The 20,115-nt window shown below is 47.3% G+C and overlaps 1 protein-coding gene across 1 annotated transcript in view; it reads left to right on the top strand.

Annotated features, from left to right (window-relative positions):
* The window catches only part of LOC309556458 (epidermal growth factor receptor-like), a 285,296-nt gene that overhangs the window by 16,750 nt on the left and 248,431 nt on the right, over positions 1-20,115 (top strand). The window contains exon 2 of the mRNA XM_082258918.1: positions 7,583-7,734. Within this exon, the coding sequence (XP_082115044.1) occupies positions 7,583-7,734 (152 nt within the window). The remainder of the gene's footprint in view (positions 1-7,582; positions 7,735-20,115) is intronic.

Below are 20,115 nucleotides of genomic sequence, written 5' to 3' on the forward strand. Positions count from 1 at the left end.
AACCATTTGTGTCCGGATAGAATTGAGGGACAGGTCGGAGTGTTTAGGCAGGGCGAGTTGTAGGCATTTTAGGGATAGAGTCTGCTGAATTATAGGGTCAGTGTCTTCTACAAAGTACAATCGATATTGCTGTGTGGGGGGTGGGGTGACTCTGCACTCAATCCTGATCTACGATCTCTTCTCAATCCTGTTAGGGAGAGGCTGCTGCTGCTGAATTTTAGGGAAACTGTGTTCTACAAACTACATTCGATATTGCTGTGTGGTGTGGGATAGGAGATAGGCAGGTGTCAGTGATCCACATCCATTTTTCTGTATGTGAGCTGCAGTGAACACAATCTTTTTGGGCTGCAGTGAACAACGTCCTTTTTGGGGTGCAGTGAACAAAATCTTTTTGGGGTGCAGTGAACAAAATCCTTTTTGGGGTGCAGTGAACAACATCCTTTTTGGGGTGCAGTGAACACAATCTTTTTGGGGTGCAGTGAACACAATCTTTTTGGGGTGCAGTGAACAACATCCTTTTTGGGGTGCAGTGAACAAAATCCTTTTTGGGGTGCAGTGAACACAATCTTTTTGGGGTGCAGTGAACAAAATCCTTTGTGGGGTGCAGTGAACACAATCTTTTTGGGGTGCAGTGAACAAAATCCTTTTTGGGGTGCAGTGAACAACATCCTTTTTGGGGTGCAGTGAACAAAATCCTTTTTGGGGTGCAGTGAACAACATCCTTTTTGGGGTGCAGTGAACAAAATCCTTTTAGGGTGCAGTGAACACAATCTTTGTGGGGTACAGTGAACAGAATCTTTGTGGGGTGCAGTGAACACAATCTTTGGGGGGTACAGTGAACACAATCTTTTTGGGGTGCAGTGAACAAAATCCTTTGTGGGGTGCAGTGAACACAATCTTTGTGGGGTGCAGTGAACACAATCTTTTTGGGGTGCAGTGAACAAAATCCTTTGTGGGGTGCAGTGAACACAATCTTTGTGGGGTGCAGTGAACACAATCTTTTTGGGGTGCAGTGAACAAAATCCTTTTTGGGGTGCAGTGAACAAAATCCTTTTTGGGGTGCAGTGAACAACATCCTTTTTGGGGTGCAGTGAACAAAATCCTTTTAGGGTGCAGTGAACACAATCTTTGTGGGGTACAGTGAACAGAATCTTTGTGGGGTGCAGTGAACACAATCTTTGGGGGTACAGTGAACACAATCTTTTTGGGGTGCAGTGAACAAAATGCTTTGTGGGGTGCAGTGAACACAATCTTTGTGGGGTGCAGTGAACACAATCTTTTTGGGGTGCAGTGAACAAAATCCTTTGTGGGGTGCAGTGAACACAATCTTTGTGGGTGCAGTGAACACAATCTTTTTGGGGTGCAGTGAACAAAATCCTTTTTGGGGTGCAGTGAACACAATCTTTGTGGGGTGCAGTGAACACAATCTTTTTGGGGTGGAGTGAACAAAATCCTTTTTGGGGTGCAGTGAACAAAATCCTTTTTGGGGTGCAGTGAACACAATCTTTTTGGGGTGCAGTGAACAAAATCCTTTGTGGGGTGCAGTGAACACAATCTTTGTGGGGTGCAGTGAACAAAATCCTTTTTGGGGTGCAGTGAACAACATCCTTTTTGGGGTGCAGTGAACAAAATCCTTTTTGGGGTGTAGTGAACACAATCTTTTTGGGGTGCAGTGAACAAAATCCTTTGTGGGGTGCAGTGAACACAATCTTTGTGGGGTACAGTGAACAGAATCTTTGTGGGGTGCAGTGAACACAATCTTTGGGGGGTACAGTGAACACAATCTTTTTGGGGTGCAGTGAACAAAATCCTTTGTGGGGTGCAGTGAACACAATTTTTGGGGGGTACAGTGAACACAATCTTTTTGGGGTGCAGTGAACAAAATCCTTTGTGGGGTGCAGTGAACACAATCTTTGTGGGGTGCAGTGAACACAATCTTTTTGGGGTGCAGTGAACAAAATCCTTTTTGGGGTGCAGTGAACAACATCCTTTTTGGGGTGCAGTGAACACAATCTTTTTGGGGTGCAGTGAACAAAATCCTTTGTGGGGTGCAGTGAACACAATCTTTGTGGGGTACAGGGAACAGAATCTTTGTGGGGTGCAGTGAACACAGTCTTTGGGGGGTACAGTGAACACAATCTTTTTGGGGTGCAGTGAACAAAATCCTTTTAGGGTGCAGTGAACACAATCTTTGTGGGGTGCAGTGAACAAAATCCTTTTTGAGGTGCAGTGAACACAATCTTTGTGGGGTGCAGTGAACACAATCTTTGTGGGGTACAGTGAACACAATCTCATACTTCTGAACATTTGAGGGTGCTGCCTGTTCCATACTCCTCCTCCTACTGCTCAACCATCCTTTTAGGGGTACAAACAATAGTAATTGGGGCCTAGTGTGGTGGTGTACGTGTGAGATACATACACTTTCTTTTTGATCATATTTTCTATTCCGCTATTCAATTAAAACCTTTGGGGATCAATTAAATTGCGTGATAGTCTGTGTCGGTACGTGTGAGATCCACCTTTCCAAGTTTTTGGGGTTCATCTCATACTTCTGAAGATTTGAGGGTGCTGCCTGTTCCATACTCCTCCTCCTACTGCTCAACCATCCTTTTAGGGGTACAAACAATAGTAATTGGGGCCTAGTGTGGTGGTGTACGTGTGAGATACATACACTTTCTTTTTGATCATATTTTCTATTCCACTATTCAATTAAAACCTTTGGGGATCAATTAAATTGCGTGATAGTCTGTGTCGGTACGTGTGAGATCCACCTTTCCAAGTTTTTGGGGTTCATGTCATACTTCTGAAGATTTGAGGGTGCTGCCTGTTCCATACTCCTCCTCCTACTGCTCAACCATCCTTTTTGGGGTACAAACAATAGTACTCCACCTTGCACATGCTGGAAAGACTGTGCGAGCAGCAGCAGGCCATAGTGGAGTTTCAGCTGCAGCACGCACGCGTGAGTCGCTCTGCGGAACAGCACCACTTCACCACCAATAACTGGGCCTCCATGCGAGACCTGTGTGCCTTGTTGCGCTGTTTTGAGTACTCCACCAACATGGCCAGTGGCAATGACGCCGTTCTCAGCTTAACTATCCCACTTCTATGCCTCCTTGAAAAAACATTTCGGGCGATGATGGAAGAGGATGTGGCACAGGATGAGGAGGAGGAGGAGGATGAAGAGGTAACATTTCCAAGGCTTTCAGGGCAGTCATTTGCAAGGGGCTCCGAGGGTGGGTTCCTGCACACACAAACGCCAGGGACACAATTGTCCAGCAGGGGCACAGTTCTGGAGAATGAGGAGGATGAGGAGGAGGAGGAGCTGGAGGAGGAGATGGAACCATGTTCACAGCAGGGTGGCACCCAGGCCAGCTCATGGCCATCACTGGTGCGTGGCTGGGGGGATACAGAGGACACGGACGATACACCTCCCACAGAGGACAGCCTTTCGTTGCCTCTGGGCAGCCTGGCACACATGAGCGATTACATGCTGCAGTGTCTCCACAACGACCGCCGAGTTGCCCACATTCTAACTTGTGCTGATTACTGGGTGGCCACGCTGCTGGATCCCCGTTACAAGGACAACGTACCGTCCTTAATTCACTCACTGGAGCGCGATCGCAAGATGCGCGAGTACAAGCGCACGCTGGTAGACGCCATGCTGCTGGCATTCCCATCTGACAGCGGGGCCGCAGTGGAAGCACAAGGCAGAGGAGGAGGAGGAGGAGGTCGCCAACGAAACCAGGGCACCGCCAGCACCTCAGAAGGCAGGGTTAGCATGGCCGAAATGTGGAAAAGCTTTGTCAGCACGCCACAACAAACAGCAGCACCAGCAGCTCAGATGGAACGTCTTAGCAGGAGGCAGCATTTTACCAACATGGTGGAGCAGTATGTGTGCACACGCCTACATGTAGTGAATGAGGGGTCTGCCCCCTTCAACTTCTGGGTCTCCAAATTGGGCACATGGCCTGAGCTTGCCCTTTACGCCTTGGAGGTGCTGGCGTGCCCTGCAGCCAGTGTATTATCTGAACGGGTATTTAGCACGGCTGGGGGCGTTATAACAGACAAGCGCAGCCGCCTGTCCAGAGACAATGTGGACAAGCTCACGTTCATTAAAATGAACCAGGCATGGATCCCACGGAACTTTTCCGTACCTTATGCAGAATAGCAATGGATACCGACCTTACCCACCCATTGTTCCATTTTTGCTCTTTCTCACTCTTTTGGGGTGTACCCTCATTTAAAATTTGTGAAAAGAAGCAGTGTTGGCTACCTCGTCCTCCTCCTCAGGGCCAGATTAACGTAGGGGCTATTGGAGCTGCAGCTCCAGGCCCCTACCTTTTATATAGGCCCCCGGGTTGGCCATATTCACTGTTACCGCTCTTCTGTCACTTGTAAACACAGAAGTCTGGCTTCTATGCTCGCTTCCCCAGGCAGCACCCTCAGAACCTCCCCACACAGCGCGAAGGTCAGACAAGGAAGGACAGTTGCCGATGCATGGATGTGTTTATGGGCTTCAGAGACAGCATCCCATGTTGAATTAGGCATGCATGGCTGCACCCTTCCTCCTCTGGGTGCATGGCAAGGCACGGCCCTTAAGGCCCTTCAAAATCCTCAGCACCAAGCCCATGATGCTCTTAATCCGGCCCTGGTCCTCCTCCACCGCCGCTTCCACCTACACCGCCCATAGGTGTGCGCAGCCTATTGCATTAAGGTGTGCACCCCAAAGTTGAAATACACATGCATGTGTTTGCCAGCAGGGAGAGTAATGTATCGGGGCCATGTACCTGTAGGCAAAGAGAAATAGAGCAGAGCAGGTCCGAGGGAGATCTTTCCCATCTCCTCACTGGCAATGCTATGTGCCCTAGGTGATTAGGGTGTGCCCAGGCACACCCGGCACACCCTGTGCGCATGCCTATGTCACCGCCACATCCACCACCACCTCAACCTCCCTCCTACTCCATATGGGCCTCGTCCTTCAGAGATGAAGAAGAACATTGTTTTATTCTTCTGTTTTTTTTTGTTGTTTTAAGTTATTTCCCTATCCACATTTGTTTGCAGAGCACTTGCCATGCTCTTAATTACGTTTTGCTGCCATTTGCAGCACTCTAGCCCTTTCCTTTGGTGTTTTAGAGCCATTTTAGTGCCTTAAAGTTCGGGTCCCCATTGACTTCAATGGGGTTCGGTGTCCGGGAAAAGTTCGGTAAAAGTCCGGGACACGGACCCGGACTTTTTTTTAAAGTTCGGCCGAACCCGTCGAACACGGACATCTAGGTGTCCGCTCAACCCTACTTGTAACACGATTTTATCATCTTTATGTCTGTGAGTATGCATTTCGCATTTTATTAAAATTTTGCAAACAGTGACCACGGGTAATGCACTAGGTGTTTGCGCCTCCTTTCTCTCTTTTTCTATATTATCTAGTTTATACCCACTCCCGCACTCGTCTGGGAGGCGTGTTCTTGTGGCACCTTCCCTCTTTTCCTGGTTCCATCCTGGGCTCTTGGTGCTGGTCTTCCTGGGTGAGCACGTGAAGGGATGTGTTTGTTCTCTACATGAAAATGCTGTGTTTGGATATTGATACTATGTTTATATCCCATCAGGGAATTCAGGATCATTTCTCTACTTTGTATCTTCCCCTGAAGAAGCGGTTTTCAACTGCGAAACATGTCGGGCGAGAGCCTGGTCTTAGCCTGTTGGCGTTCCAGGTTCTTTCGGTACATATGACCTGTTTTATGGAACTCATTGTGTATTATGTATAATTTGTCTATGCATATTGTTTGTAATTACTATATGCACCAATAAACTTATTGAGGTTTTACATTTTTGGAATAATGTTGTAGTATACAGTAGGTGTGCCACGGTACCATTAAACTCCCTTGAGCCCTCATATTTTCTTTATTCTCTTACTACCTCCCCCCCCCCCCCTTTATCCCTTTATTTTCCTTCTCTTTATTTTCTGGTCTTCTCATGTTCCCTTTTTTGTTTCTTTTTTTCTTTGTGCTTCTGTTTGTCTCTTTCCTTTCTTTTTTTTCCCGCTCTACTTTTACTCTCATCTTGAGGCCTAGTTGTTTTCACAGGTTTGTGTCCACTGTGCCCCCTGCTAGGGGTAACTCTTTGAACACGGTGAGAAGTTGAGAGCATGCAGTTAAAGCGTATTAAACCCAAAAACAAATAATTATTATATTTCAGCTTACCAATAGCTGCATTTGTTTTCTTTTTTTTGTCTTTCTTTATTCTAATTTCATCTGGTAATCTTGCCAGTAAGTCTGTTGAAAGAACGAGCTTTTTTGTAGATGTATCAATTGTAGGAATGAGACAAACCATTCAACACTGGGAGGGGTGCTTACAATGTTTAGTTGTATTTATTTATGTAAAACTATTATCCCCCCCCCCAAAAAAAAAAAAAAACAGTTTACTGCAACTGCTTATAAAGTTTTAGCTGGAGTTTGGCTTCAGTTTGTTAGTGTATCTCAGTATCTAAATGTGTTAGTCAGTCTAACACTCCTCTCTCCCAGACTGACTATGCCGCTGTCCAAAGGTGCCGATGAGCTCCTTCATTCAGAGTGGCTCTCTAATACAGAAGGTGAGTTAGGCCCCTTTCACACGAGCGATCCGATCAGATCAGATCCGCCTGTTACTTTTTTAGGCGGATCTGATCGATGCCCCATGCATCCCTATGGGGCAGCGGATGTCAGCGGAGACATGTCCACTGACAGCCCCTGCCATCTGCATCCGATCCTGTCCGTGAAATCCAGACGGATGGAAACCCTATTTTCCATCCGTCCAGGGGATCGGATGGGATCGGATGAGAGCAGACAGGCCGTCCGATCTCATCCGATTCCCTCATAGAGATGCATGGGGCTCTGACATCTCCCTCTCCGCACACAGAGCGGAGAGGGAGATGTCCCCTGCCTGCCTAGCGGGGGATCTGTGTTTACGATCCCCCGCTGAGCAGCACGGATCCGCCTACGGAGGCGGACCGTGTGAAAGAGCCCTTACTGGGCAGATCACCAAGGGGAAACAGAAGAGAAAAAGCTTTAAGAAAAAGAAAACGAATGCAGCCACCACATCTAATGAATGGTATATAACATTTTTTATTTTGGGTTTAATACGGCTTTAAATTGGAGTCAGAAAACGTAATAAAGAAACATAGCCTGCACAACTGTGCAAGACTGAAGCAAGGCTGGAGTTTAGCTTTACTATTTATCATTGTGCTTTATGTCATGTCTCTATCTGCTTTGCACTCCCTGATGTACCCCTAATTTGTTTACCCACTTTTTGCCTCCTCACTTTTCTCCCCACTGCCATTATTTTTCAGTTTGAGGCATGCCAGATATCCTCTCTGATCGTTGTCCTACATATCCATCGATGCCATTCCATTTTTCCTTCTGAGATAATCCCAGCAAAGCGCAGTGAAACATAACATAAAATTCAATTATTATTTATGTGCACAGTACAAAGTCAAGTTTCATATTTTACATTTCTGTATGAATTAAGGTTGAAAATGCAGTGCATAAATAAGAGGGCTTCATTACAATTTATAAGGACCTAACTTTTTTTTTTTACTATTCTCTTTCAGTTTGCCTTGGAACTGCTAACATGGTTTCAAGAATAGGACCAGTAGATGAACATTACCTTAGATTAAAGAAAATGTTTAGTGGCTGTGAAATTGTGCTTGGAAATCTGGAGATTGCTCACCTAGAACCCTACCATGATGCATCATTTCTTGAGGTATAAATGTGATCAGTATTGCTCCACTAAGAAAAGCCCTGTACATATGGGCCAATTATCGGATGAAATCAGCTCTTACAGTAGAAAACAGCTGACTTTCAGCCCATGTATATATCTGCTCATCCAAAAGAAGCTGATCTCATGACCGGCTTCTGTTGAACAAGCATGCTTGAAAACCAGCAGCCCATCGGCACCTGATCAGTGCTCGCAGCCAATGGCTGTGAGTGCTGACCGGTGTGTTCTGGCAGGGGGCGTGTAGATAAGTAGTGGTTAATGCTTTCCCAGCCAGGAGGGAAACAGTTAATCTGTTTCATGCTGAGCTCCGCTTCTCTCCTCATGCTTTACATAAATGGGGGGAGGTCTCTACCCTCACTGAATCACAGTAAGTATGGGAAAAGACTCACACAGCAAAATGTAACCTCCAGCTGTTGCTTCTGTCAGGGTTATCTGCCTTTCTGGGAGTCCCTGTTTCTGCTGGAAACCTGTGTCCTGAAGCATTCCACATATAGGGGGATTGTGGGACCTACAGTCGTCCACAAAGCCACCAATGTGTTGGACCTTCCTGATCAATGACTCTGCCAGTAATGGACTCTATCCTGTACAGGTATGCTGAGGCAGCCACAAGCCTAAAATTATGGGCTAGGAATGTTGGGAAAACTCTGCACTTTATGTTGAACTGTTGTGTTAACTTATTCTTCAGTAAAGCCTCAAAACGTTGCTGTTGCCTGGTCTATAGCAACAGGAGCAGATCTGCACTGAGGGGGCCCGCATATTGTGCACAAGTATGGAAGAGATAAATGAAGTACATGCATCGAGTCAGCATTAGGTGCCCAGCGGGATCCCATAATGTTACTGGGAGTGAGGTAGCAGTGATACACTGGACAGGTGGAGAGGCCATTGGCTCTGCGTGTCCCTCCTAAATGCTCAAGTCACCATGGTGATGCTTAATACATCAAGAGAGTTTGCTGGAGTTCATTCATGTTTAGTCATTTGTCTGGGTTGTGAGGTACCCAATGTGTATGGCAGTGACCCTGTACAAGAGCCTAGCATAGCCCAGAGGAACCCATCCCAGAGTAGGCTCATTATGTGACCCTTGTCTGGCACCCAACGAGGAGGAAAACATGGAGGACGTGATGACTACCACATCCCAGCTACCCCTTACAGGCGGTCCCCCTGCCAGAACACAATAGCGCAGAAGGGGAAATCCTCGCACTAATATTGCATAGTTAGTACGGCAACCTCCGTTTTTTTTTTTTTTTTTCGATCAGCCTAATAGGTTGAATTAAAAAAAAAAACGCAACATGTGTACCAGGCTTTGAATTAACTTTTATGTCAAAGCTTTATAATACTCACTGGGTATACCTTCTACCCCCCATAGTCATTGGAAAAAAAAAAAGAATAAGAAGGTACAGCGCTCTAATGACATAATATAGTGACCATAAATTATACAATCAAGTGTAACAAACTTAATATGTGAATCCTTAGAAAGCGACTCCAAAATTATTCAAAAAGATCTAAAGCATATAAAATAAATGTGAAAAACAACTTGCTGTTAATTCTTACGATCTGAACATTGTTTTAAGGCATAATTCATAAAGTGCCTTAAAGTGTACAGAAAACAACATATTTCAGCTAGAATACATGCAAAAAAACACTCCTCTCTGCAAAACAATCCTGTTCGGTGCCCAAAACAGATAATTCACCATTGCAAAGATATAGTGCTTATTTTCCTTTTCAGTGCCACTATTTTCCTTTTCAGTGCCACTGAGAAAACATTTACCAGATAGCGACCCCTAAAGGGCCTTAATGAGCCTTTTGCTGCTTTCCCAGCTCCAGCTCCTCCTCTACTTTCCTCTCCACCTTCTTAGAATATGCAGCACCTTGGTACTCGGTACTTCTCTAATTTCTCAATTTCAGACACAATTTGGAGATTAGCATCCAGACAGAATTCTCTGGCCAGTCTAGAAAGCAGATGAGACTAATATGAACAGAATGAACCACACCACAACCTCTGCCACATTAAAGTGATTGTAAAACTATCAATTATTTTTTTTTTTAACAAACATGTTATGGTTTTGCACAGAGCAGCCCCAAACCTCCTCTTTTTGAGTCCCTTGCTCGCACTCTTGGTTCCTATTTGGTGGTATAGGTGTACTGTCTATATTCTGTCTTTTGTCAGTGTAGGGAGAGGTTTGCTGAGGGGAGCAGGGACAGACTGTCAGTGCCGGTTCACACTGATGCGATGCGGTAACACTGCGAATATATCTGCATGTTCCCGCATCGCATCTGCAGCACAGGCAGTTCACACTGCCATATGCAATACGCTGGGGGTGTCAATTCAGAGTTAACGACATCCCCGGCTCAGATCGCATATCGCAGTGCGATCTGACAGTTTGCACAGAATTGTATCGCACTGGTGTGAACCACCATGCGATCCCATTCTGCTGCGGACCAAAAAAAGGGTCCTGTGTGTGTTCACTGCGATTGCGGTGCAAATTCAGCCATAAAAACTGTATGGCTGAATTTGCACTGCACAGACCTTGCATGTAATTTTAGTGCCGGCTCACACTGATGCAAACACAGATCGCATGTAATTCGGAGCGCACTGCTCCTAAAATTACATGCGATGTCTGTACGGTGCAAATTCAGCCATATAACCTGGTGGACTCGGAGGCCTTTCGAAAATTTGTGGCTATTGGAACACCACTATGGAAGGTCCCAGGAAGGAACGGTGAGAGCCTGGAGTGTGGCTTTGTGGGTTCTGCTGGCGTTTCTCCCACTGGGCTCGGTGATGGGAGTCCAGGTGCTTTCTTAGGCCCCTTTCACACAGGTGGACCGTTCAGATCCCCCTGTCTGTTTTTTTTGGCGGATCTGAATGGTCCCCCCATGCATGTCTATGGGGCATCGGATGTCAGCGGAGACATGTCCGCTGACATCGGATCCGTTAAATCTGGACGGATGGAAACCCTATTGTCCCTCCGTCCAGCGGATCATCCCTAGGTGAATGTTGGGCTTACCGCGACTTATGCGTTGACTGCAAAGGCGCCAATCTCACGACAGTGTTGACTACCTCACATTTCTAAAAATTAATGAGGCATGGATCTCGGAGGAATTCAACACATGTGACCAGTAGACCATGTTTGATTCAAATTCCTCATGACAGGCCACAAATATAAGCCACCTCCCATAACAATTCATGGTCCCTGTCTTAGGTAAATACAGCTGCATAAAAGGCCTTTTATGTCCGTTGAATGCCTAATTGCTACAGTCTGTCCCAGCTCCACACAGCAACCTCTCCCTACACTGACAAATGACTTTTGTGGACCTATTAGCTAGCGTGTCACTATATAGTCTGTCCCTGCTCCACACAGCAACCTCCGGCCACAGAATACAAAGTTCTTTGCTATCACGTGAATGCCTGTGGGCTAATTTTTGGGGCCTGTACTTTGCGACACTTACTTCTGTATCCTGTAAATGCCAAATGTACATCCAGCCACAGAATACAAAGTTCTTTTCTGTCAGGTGACGCCTGTGGGCTAATTTTTGGGGCATGTACTGGCCGACACTTACTTCTGTATCCTGTGTATGCCTAGTGTACCTCCAGCCACAGAATACAAAGTTCTGTGCTGTCAGGTGAACGCCTGTTGGCTAAGTTTTGGGGCCTGTACTGGCCGACACTTACTTCCGTATCCTGTGAATGCCTAATGTACCTCCAGCCACAGAATACAAAGTTCTTTGCTGTCAGGTGACTCTTGTGGGCTAATATTTGGGGCCTGTAATGGCCGACACTTACTTCTTTATCCTGTGAATGCCTAATTTTTCAGACTGGCATTGAAAATCAATAGATCTGTAAATGTTCTGCCAAATTGTGTAACGGATGTGGACCCATTTTACAGACGTGTGAATGGACCCTATATGTATTTTCCGGCTGCTGTCAGTTCTGGCTGATTTAGAAAAAAAAATAATTTTTTTTGCTGGAAAAAAAAATAATTTTATGGCCACTTTTCCAATAGCAATACTTCTGGTATGTCAGTGTCCATGTTGTGGGACTATGTGTGCACAGCTAGTAAGTTTTTTTGTGGCTGCAAATATGACCTGGAGGTTTTTAATGTTCGCATGCCATTAAAGTGAATGGAGTCCACCGCAACCTTGCAGTTCACGAACATTTGAGAAAGTTTGCGGAACGCGTTCGCGAACCGCCCCGTCCAATGTTCGTCCATCACTATCTGCCATTGTTACCAGTGACACTTTCAACACACTTAAGTTGTGAACCCAGGTGTGAGAACTGAGACAATGACCATTCCGGCATCTTTGGTTTGTTTTGTTTATTGTATTTTCGGGATGGGAGAAGGAAATGAGTGGGATCATGAGGCGTAATTAGAACCTTCCGGGCCCGGGTGCAAGACACCATATAGGGCCCCCCTGACCCCCAGATGGTGGCAAAATGCTCAGGCCCGGTCACAAGTGTAACTTTTGAGACCCTGGTAGTTCAGCCACTGGTGTCATTATTTTATTTTTTACCAGTTTATTTATTTTTTCACAATTTTTTATTTTTTTATAATTTTTTTACCATTTTTTTTTTTTAGGAGCCCCTTGGTGGAGCTTGGGTGAGATATCATATGTAGATATTCACCAGCACACCAAGGATCATCAATTTCGTCCAAATAAAGGCCTGACAAAGGGGTCCTGCGTGGCTCCAAAACTTTGCACTACACAGTTTTGTGATGTGATCTTTCTTGAATAAAAAATTTTTGGACAAAATTGATGATCCTTGGTGTGCTGGCGAATAGCTACATATCGTGCAGGTTCCAATATCCAGCTGGCGGTCACTACAGCACCCAGTACCTTAAGAGCTCATTCCAAGAATGTGTGCGATGGGAATATGGACTGTGGGTGAGATATCAGGGTTCTAAACAGACCTCTCATGTTTCATCATTGAAACTGGGAAAGGAGTTTAGGGCACAGCCTCCAATCTCCATCTCTGCAACCTCAGCTGCACAGAATGAATGGATAGGAATAGCTCTGTACAGAGGCTTCCTGTTTATTCACAAATTGAAGCATAGTAAACACAGATATAAATGAACTTGGTCAGTGATCACTATGAATCACTGACTCTTCATTAAGAGAGGGGCCGGTAAATTACACATTCACTTGCCCCTTCCCTGCTCTCCATCCACAAAGCTTCCCCCGCAGCAGCTGGCAGGAGGGGGAAACCCGGCAGCACTGTGGAGGATGGGGGGGGGCAAGGAGTACACAAGAGCTTGGGGCAGCAGGCAGTGGATAGGAGGGGTGGCATATAGAGGAATAGACCCCCTTTATTTTCCTCCTGCAGCAGCTGAAAGGCTGCAGGAGGAAAATTATGGGTATTGGTTCCTTTATATGTCGCCCTTCCTATTCAGGTGTGCAGATGGCTGTATGGGAACCCTGGAGCATGCAATTGTGGCAGTGTTGGTGGGGAAGGGGGATGAGCGGCAGTGCTGGGGGGGTTGGGATGAGCGGCAGTGCTACGGGGGGGTGGGATGATGAGTGTCAGTGCTACGGGGGTGGGTGGGAGTGTCAGTGCTGGGGGGTGGGTGGGAGGAGTGCTGGGGATGGATGAGATGAGTGTCAGGGCTGGGGAGAGGGGTATGGGATGAGTGTCAGGGCTGGGGATGGATGGGATGAGTGTCAGGGCTGGGGAGAGGGGGTGGGATGAGTGTCAGGGCTGGGGATGGATGGGATGAGTGTCAGGGGTGGGGAGAGGGGGTGGGAGGAGTGTCAGGGCTGGGGATGGATGGGATGATTGTCAGTGCTGGGGATGGATGGGATGAGTGTCAGGGCTCGCGAGGGATGGATAGGATGAGTGTCAGGGCTAGGGATGGATGGGATGAGTGTCAGTGCTGGGGGGGGGGGAGTAGTGTCAGTGCTAGGGATAGATTAAATCAGCAGCGGTGGTGGGGAATAGATTCAGTGACACTTACTTGCTGTCAGTGTGCACTCGGTTCCCCCTGCATTGCTGTCTCTCTCAGCTCCCTCTGCTCCACGTGTCTCCTATGACATCCATCCTCATTCAGCATCACAACCAATCACAATTGCAGCTCCTCCCCCATCACTGTACTGGGTCAGCAGATTCGGCTCTCAGACAGAATGCCCCTTCATCAGCCTCAGCTGCACGGACCCGGCGGAGACTGTGTGGGCGGTCCGCTGCACTGTGCAGCATGTGTCCCTGTTCTGTCTGGAGTGTAAACCAGAGAAGTCAGCGGGCCCCCCCCCCCCCACAGTGGCGGGACACCAGGGCCCAGTCGCAAGTGCGACTGCTGCAACCCTGGTAGTTCCGCCACTGAGTGGGATACTCCTCTGGCTCAACTAGATTTGACTGGGACACTATACAGAAAAATGCCCGTTAGTGCGATCTTGACGCCAGCTGAATGCCGACTAGCACTTCCTAGTGTTTAAAGATACTGTTATAATGAACTTGTGCAAGAACTTCGATTTTTAACTTGTTTGTTAACTCAAAAGATCCAGGACTGTAGAACACTTGACTCCTGACACTCGATTTAGCTCAAAAGTCACTGACTGAGGTAGCTCCTTGTCACTGCTTGTGCTGCTGCAACTCTTAACTCTGTACACTGCACACTGTACGTTGACTCTTCAGGGCCCAACTGCTGGCGCCCCCTTTACACTTCAGGCCCACTGACTGCTGGCAGGGCCTCCAACTGCATCATCAGCCGTAACGTGCCCCTCCCGCCTCCGCGGAGGAACTTGGATTCAGTCCTGGTCACCTCCTGAGTAAGAATGAAAAAAAGTAAAATTGTGTTCCCAAAATGGCCCTGCCAGAATTCCAAAGAAAAAATGAGATAATCTATGTATAATGTTGCGTGCCTCCCCAGGTGACCGTTGAACAAGGCTTATGAAATGAAAAAAGAAAAATGGTATGAAAGACAAGCCATCTGTCACCCTGAAAGAGATCAACTAAGGGCACAGAGGAGGCAATTGATATGGATTAATAACAAAATAAATTTATTAGGCACGTGTGCCTGAAAAAATCAATGTGATACAGGTGACAATGTGTGGCACAGCAAACAGATAAAAACAGTTAAAAACAACAAACACATTAACTGAATCGCCATGGACTAAATTGGCTATGGTAGACTGGTGTATGAAGATACAAATGAGCCTATATGACTCCAATAGCTGAAACACCTGGATGATCACTGTCCCATAATACCACAATGGATGGCTGAATGAATCTGATTCCCAGAGAGAAAAATCAAAAATAATGTAATCAAACAGGGCAATAATGGTTCCACTAAGAGGGGACTTGTAGGTGGTTCCTGATGAAAATCAAGGTGAAAGAATGTGATACCATAATGTCCATATGCCGTTATGGATGAGTCCGACTGGCCAAAAGGTGAAAAAAATATAAGTTCCAGAGATGGACCCAGGACAGGGAGTGGTGGTGAGACCTCAGTCCAACAAAAAACTCTAATGGAGCAAATCAAATTATTGCTGTAATTGGAGATTAGTAACTGACAGCCAGTGATGGGATGGGAATATCAGCCTTTGATTCCGTTATCATGACCAATAGGCCGTGGGTAGAAGATGCAGTCATTCAAAAGGTGAAACAGAAATCATCCCAGGTACTTGTGTGGGTATCAGGCTAATGTGTCAAGGCCAAATTCCGTGAATGTCCATACCTCCGTGTTAATCCGAGAGTCTGCCGGCCGTGGCGTCCCTTGTTCAGCGTTCTCCTCCCGCGCTCACTCAAACGGCTTCCTGATGTGGACGTGCAGGTCCGTTAGCATCGGCCTGACGTCATGTCCGGCGCAGCGAGTGTAGAGGCGGGGGAACAGCAGGGAAGCCGCTGTGCAGAGATCCAAGGATTGCGGAGAAGGCAGATTCAATGTGTGTAGGCAATTGATGCCAACGCTGACGCGTTTCACTGACTTAACGTCAGTTTCTTCAGAGCTGAAGTGAGCGCGGGAGGAGAACGCTGAACAAGGGATGCCACGGCCGGCAGACTCTCGGATCAACACGGAGGTATGGACATTCACATTAGCCTGATACCCATACAAGTACCTGGGATGATTTCTGTTTCACCTTTTGAATGACTGCATCTTCTACCCACGGCCTATTGGTTATGATAACGGAATCAAAGGCTGATATTCCCATCCCATCACTAGCTGTCAGTTACTAATTTCCAATTACAGCAATAATTTGATTTGCTCCATTAGAGTTTTTTGTTGGAGTGAGGTCCCACCACCACTCCCTGTCCTGGGTCCATCTCTGGAACTTATATTTTTTTCACCTTTTGGCCAGTCGGACTCATCCATAACAGCATATGGACATTATGGTATCACATTCTTTCACCTTGATTTTCTGTTCAAACGGTTTTTATTAAGGCAGAAGGAATGTAGTACAAAACAATACCAATAGGTAATAGTGGTGCATAACAGATGACAAAATGACATTATGAACAGCAAGTAGTAGCATAACAATCAGGTTAAGGAATAGGAAAGGGGCAAGCTGGGCGCCCGGTATACAGGTACAAAGGATAAACACAGTGCATAAGGGCGGCTGGGGGTAGGGCAAAAAGGGAGGCCATAGTGCAGCAAAAGTTGGTGGTCCAGCCACAACAGGGAAACAAATTATGTAGCGGCCAACTCGAGGCAATAAGGGGGGGGGGAGAAAAAGAAGGGAGTAGGAAAGGCAAAACAGTGGGGGGGTTATGTGGGGGAGGAAGGGTGCCCGGAGGGAGTCCCGGGCCACTGATATGGTTCAGATCGACAAAACCAGTAGGGAATCGGTGACCACAGGTCAAGCTAGTACAAGGGATTCATCAAAGCCTATCGGAAGACAGTTGTCAATCCATGGTTTCCAGAGCTTTTCGTAAGGTATAAGTTTATCCAGAAGGATAGCTTCAGTTTTAGCATGGATCATAGCTTGAGTGACTCTATTTTTCATGGTCAGGAAACAAAAGGGAGGAAGTTTTCCAGGCCTTCGCTATGGTCTGTTTGGCAGCCGTGGTGACATACAGGAAAAGTTTAAACTGGCGACGTGTGAGGTCAGGTGGCTTGTAGTTCAGGAGCGCAGAAGCAGGATCAGGGGTAAGGGGTGTGTGGAAGATTGTAGATAAAACCCGATACACTCCGGACCAAAAGGTACGGACCGTGGGGCATTCCCACCAAATGTGTGCATGGGTACCTAGAGACTCGCAACCACGAAAGCAACAAGGTGAGTATTGTGGCATATATTTGGAGACTCTGGCTGGGACCAAGTACCATCTGGTAAGGACTTTGTAATTTGTCTCCAAGGCTACAATATTTGGGGAAGCCGATTTAGTGGCTTGCCAAATTTGGATCCAGTCAGAGTCTTCCAAGGAGAGTTGTAGGTCCCTTTCCCATTTGGAAGCATATGCCGGGGTGGTCTCTTGAACCGATAGGAGTTGGGCATAGAGATCAGAAATGAGCCCCCGCCTATGCGGGTCTGTTTTGCAAGCCCGTTCAAAGGTGGAGAATGCATGGGAGCTATCGCGCGCCGGTGCGTTCTGGCTAAAGAAGTGTTTCAGTTGCAAGTAGCGAGGTTGGGGACCTCACGCAAGGCTGGGAAGGTTTGAAAAGCCCGGGGAGTGAAGAACTGGTAAGCACGTATTAAGCCAACCCTAGTCCACTCGGAGAAAGAAGTCCAGGAGGACCAGGCTGGGTAGAACGAGGGGTTGCGGAGAAAAGAAAGTAGGGGATTATGGGGGGACTGAAGGTGAAAACGACGTTTAAGTCTATCCCAAAGGGTTAGGCTGTGCTTAGTCATAGGATTGGTAACACATCTCCGTTGCGAGGGTGGGAGCCAGAGGAGGTTAGCCACAGAGAGAGGATCACAGTCCATTGCCTCTATGGAGACCCACAATGGGACTTCCTTTGTTGCATGATACTTAGGGAGCTGAGCCAACTGTGCTGCATAGTAGTATTTGGAGAACTGTGGCACCCCAAGCCCGCCTCGAATACGTGGTCGATACAGCATCAGTCGGGGTAAGCGGGGTTTGGCGTTTCCCCAAATGTATTCCAGAGCCCGTTTCTGTAAAATGCGTAAGAAGTAAGCTGGTACCCCAATCGGGAGAACCCGAAACAGGTATAAGATCTTGGGTAAGATTGACATTTTGAGGACTGTAATTCTCCCCATCCAGGAAAGAGGTAGGGAGGACCATTTGTTCATAAGCGATGTAAGCGTTGATAGCATGGGAGGGTAATTTGCAGAAAAGAGCTCAACAGGGTCAGCTGTGAACTTGACGCCCAAGTAGGGGATGTAGGAGTTGGCCCAAGGGAACGGGAGGGAAGACTTGAGGTGGTTAAGGTCTCCGGCTGAGAGGGATACATTGAGGGCTAGAGATTTCCGTGGGTTGACAACAAGGCCCGAGAGTGATCCAAATTTAGTTAGGGTATCAAGGAGATTAGGGGCAGACGTGAGTGGGGCAGTATTCACCTTGATTTTCATCAGGAACCACCTACAAGTCCCCTCTTAGTGGAACCATTATTGCCCTGTTTGATTACATTATTTTTGATTTTTCTCTCTGGGAATCAGATTCATCCAGCCATCCATTGTGGTATTATGGGACAGTGATCATCCAGGTGTTTCAGCTATTGGAGTCAGCATAGGCTCATTTGTATCTTCATACACCAGTCTACCATAGCCAATTTAGTCCATGGCGATTCAGTTAATGTGTTTGTTGTTTTTAACTGTTTTTATCTGTTTGCTGTGCCAAACATTGTCACCTGTATCACATTGATTTTTTAAGGCACACGTGCCTAATAAATTTATTTTGTTATTAATCCATATCCATTGCCTCCTTGGTGCCCTTAGTTGATCTCTTTCAGGGTGACAGATGGCTTGTCTTTCACCCCATTTTTCTTTTTTCACCTCCTGAGTAAGGCCTGATTCCCATGTAATGGAGAGCTTTTTGGGTCGGCCCTCACTCTTTTCTGCCTGGAGCAGCAGATAACCACACTGCCTATATTGGACCCACGCTTGCACTCCTAACGTGACACACTGAGGACAAACCACTCCTAGGAACTCCCGGCCGCCTCCCGTACACAGCACGAGTCCGCAGTCTGGCACCATCCGGATATAGTCCGGATATATCCCAGACTAAGGATGGATCGGGCTGGTGGATCTGCCCCCGGTTTTGCCTTGCAGAGTCTTCACCCATGGTGGCAGTGATAGCAGGCACACTCTTCGTTTCTCTCGCAAACGACATGCTCCTCCCACAGAGGAAAGCCTTTCGTTGCCTCTGGGCAGCCTGGCACACATGAGATTACATGCTGCAGTGTCTCCACAACGACCGCCGAGTTGCCCACATTCTAACTTGTGCTGATTACTGGGTGGCCATGCTGCTGGATCCCCGTTACAAGGACAACGTACCGTACTTAATTCACTCACTGGAGCGCGATCGCAAGATGCGCGTGTACAAGCGCACGCTGGTAGACGCGATGCTGCTGGCATTCCCACCTGACAGCGGGGCCACAGTGGAAGCACAAGGCCAAGGCAGAGGAGGAGGAGGAAGAGGTCACCAACGCAACCAGGGCACCGCCAGCACCTCAGAAGGCAGGGTTAGCATGGCCGAAATGTGGAAAAGCTTTGTCAGCATGCCACAACAAACAGCAGCACCAGCAGCTCATATGGAATGTCTTAACAGGAGGCAGCATTTCACCAACATGGTGGAGCAGTATGTGTGCACACGCCTACATGTAGTGAATGACGGGTCTGCCCCCTTCAACTTTTGGGTCTCCAAATTGGGCACATGGCCTGAGCTTGCCCTTTACGCCTTGGAGGTGCTGGCGTGCCCTGCAGCCAGTGTAATATCTGAACGTGTATTTAGCACGGCTGGGGGCGTTATCACAGACAAGCGCAGCCGCCTGTCCAGAGACAATGTGGACAAGCTCACGTTCATTAAAATGAACCAGGCATGGATCCCACAGGACTTTTCCTTACCTTGTGCAGAATAGAGATGGATACCGACCTTACCCAGCCATTGTTCTATTTTTGATCTTTCTCACTCTTTTGGGGTGTACCCTCATTTAAAATGACTGAAAAAAAGCAGTATTGGCTACCTCGTCCTCCTCCACCGCCGCTTCCACCTACACCGCCCATAGGTGTGCGCAGCCTATTGCATTAGGGTGTGCACCCCAAAGTTTAAATACACATGCATGTGTTTGCCTACATGTATATGGCCCCGGTACATTACTCTCCCTGCTGGCAAAGTGAAATAGAAGTGTGTGGCACTTCTCTTATGGCAGAGCAGGTCCGAGGGAGATCTTTCCCATCTCCTCACAGAGCGATAATGCTAATGTGCCCTAGGTGATTAGGGTGTGCCCAGGCACACCTGGCACACCTAGTGCGCACGCCTAAGAC

The sequence above is a fragment of the Pelophylax lessonae genome, assembly GCF_965119305.1.
Source record: "Pelophylax lessonae genome assembly, chromosome: 5".
Classification (NCBI taxonomy): domain Eukaryota; kingdom Metazoa; phylum Chordata; class Amphibia; order Anura; family Ranidae; genus Pelophylax; species Pelophylax lessonae.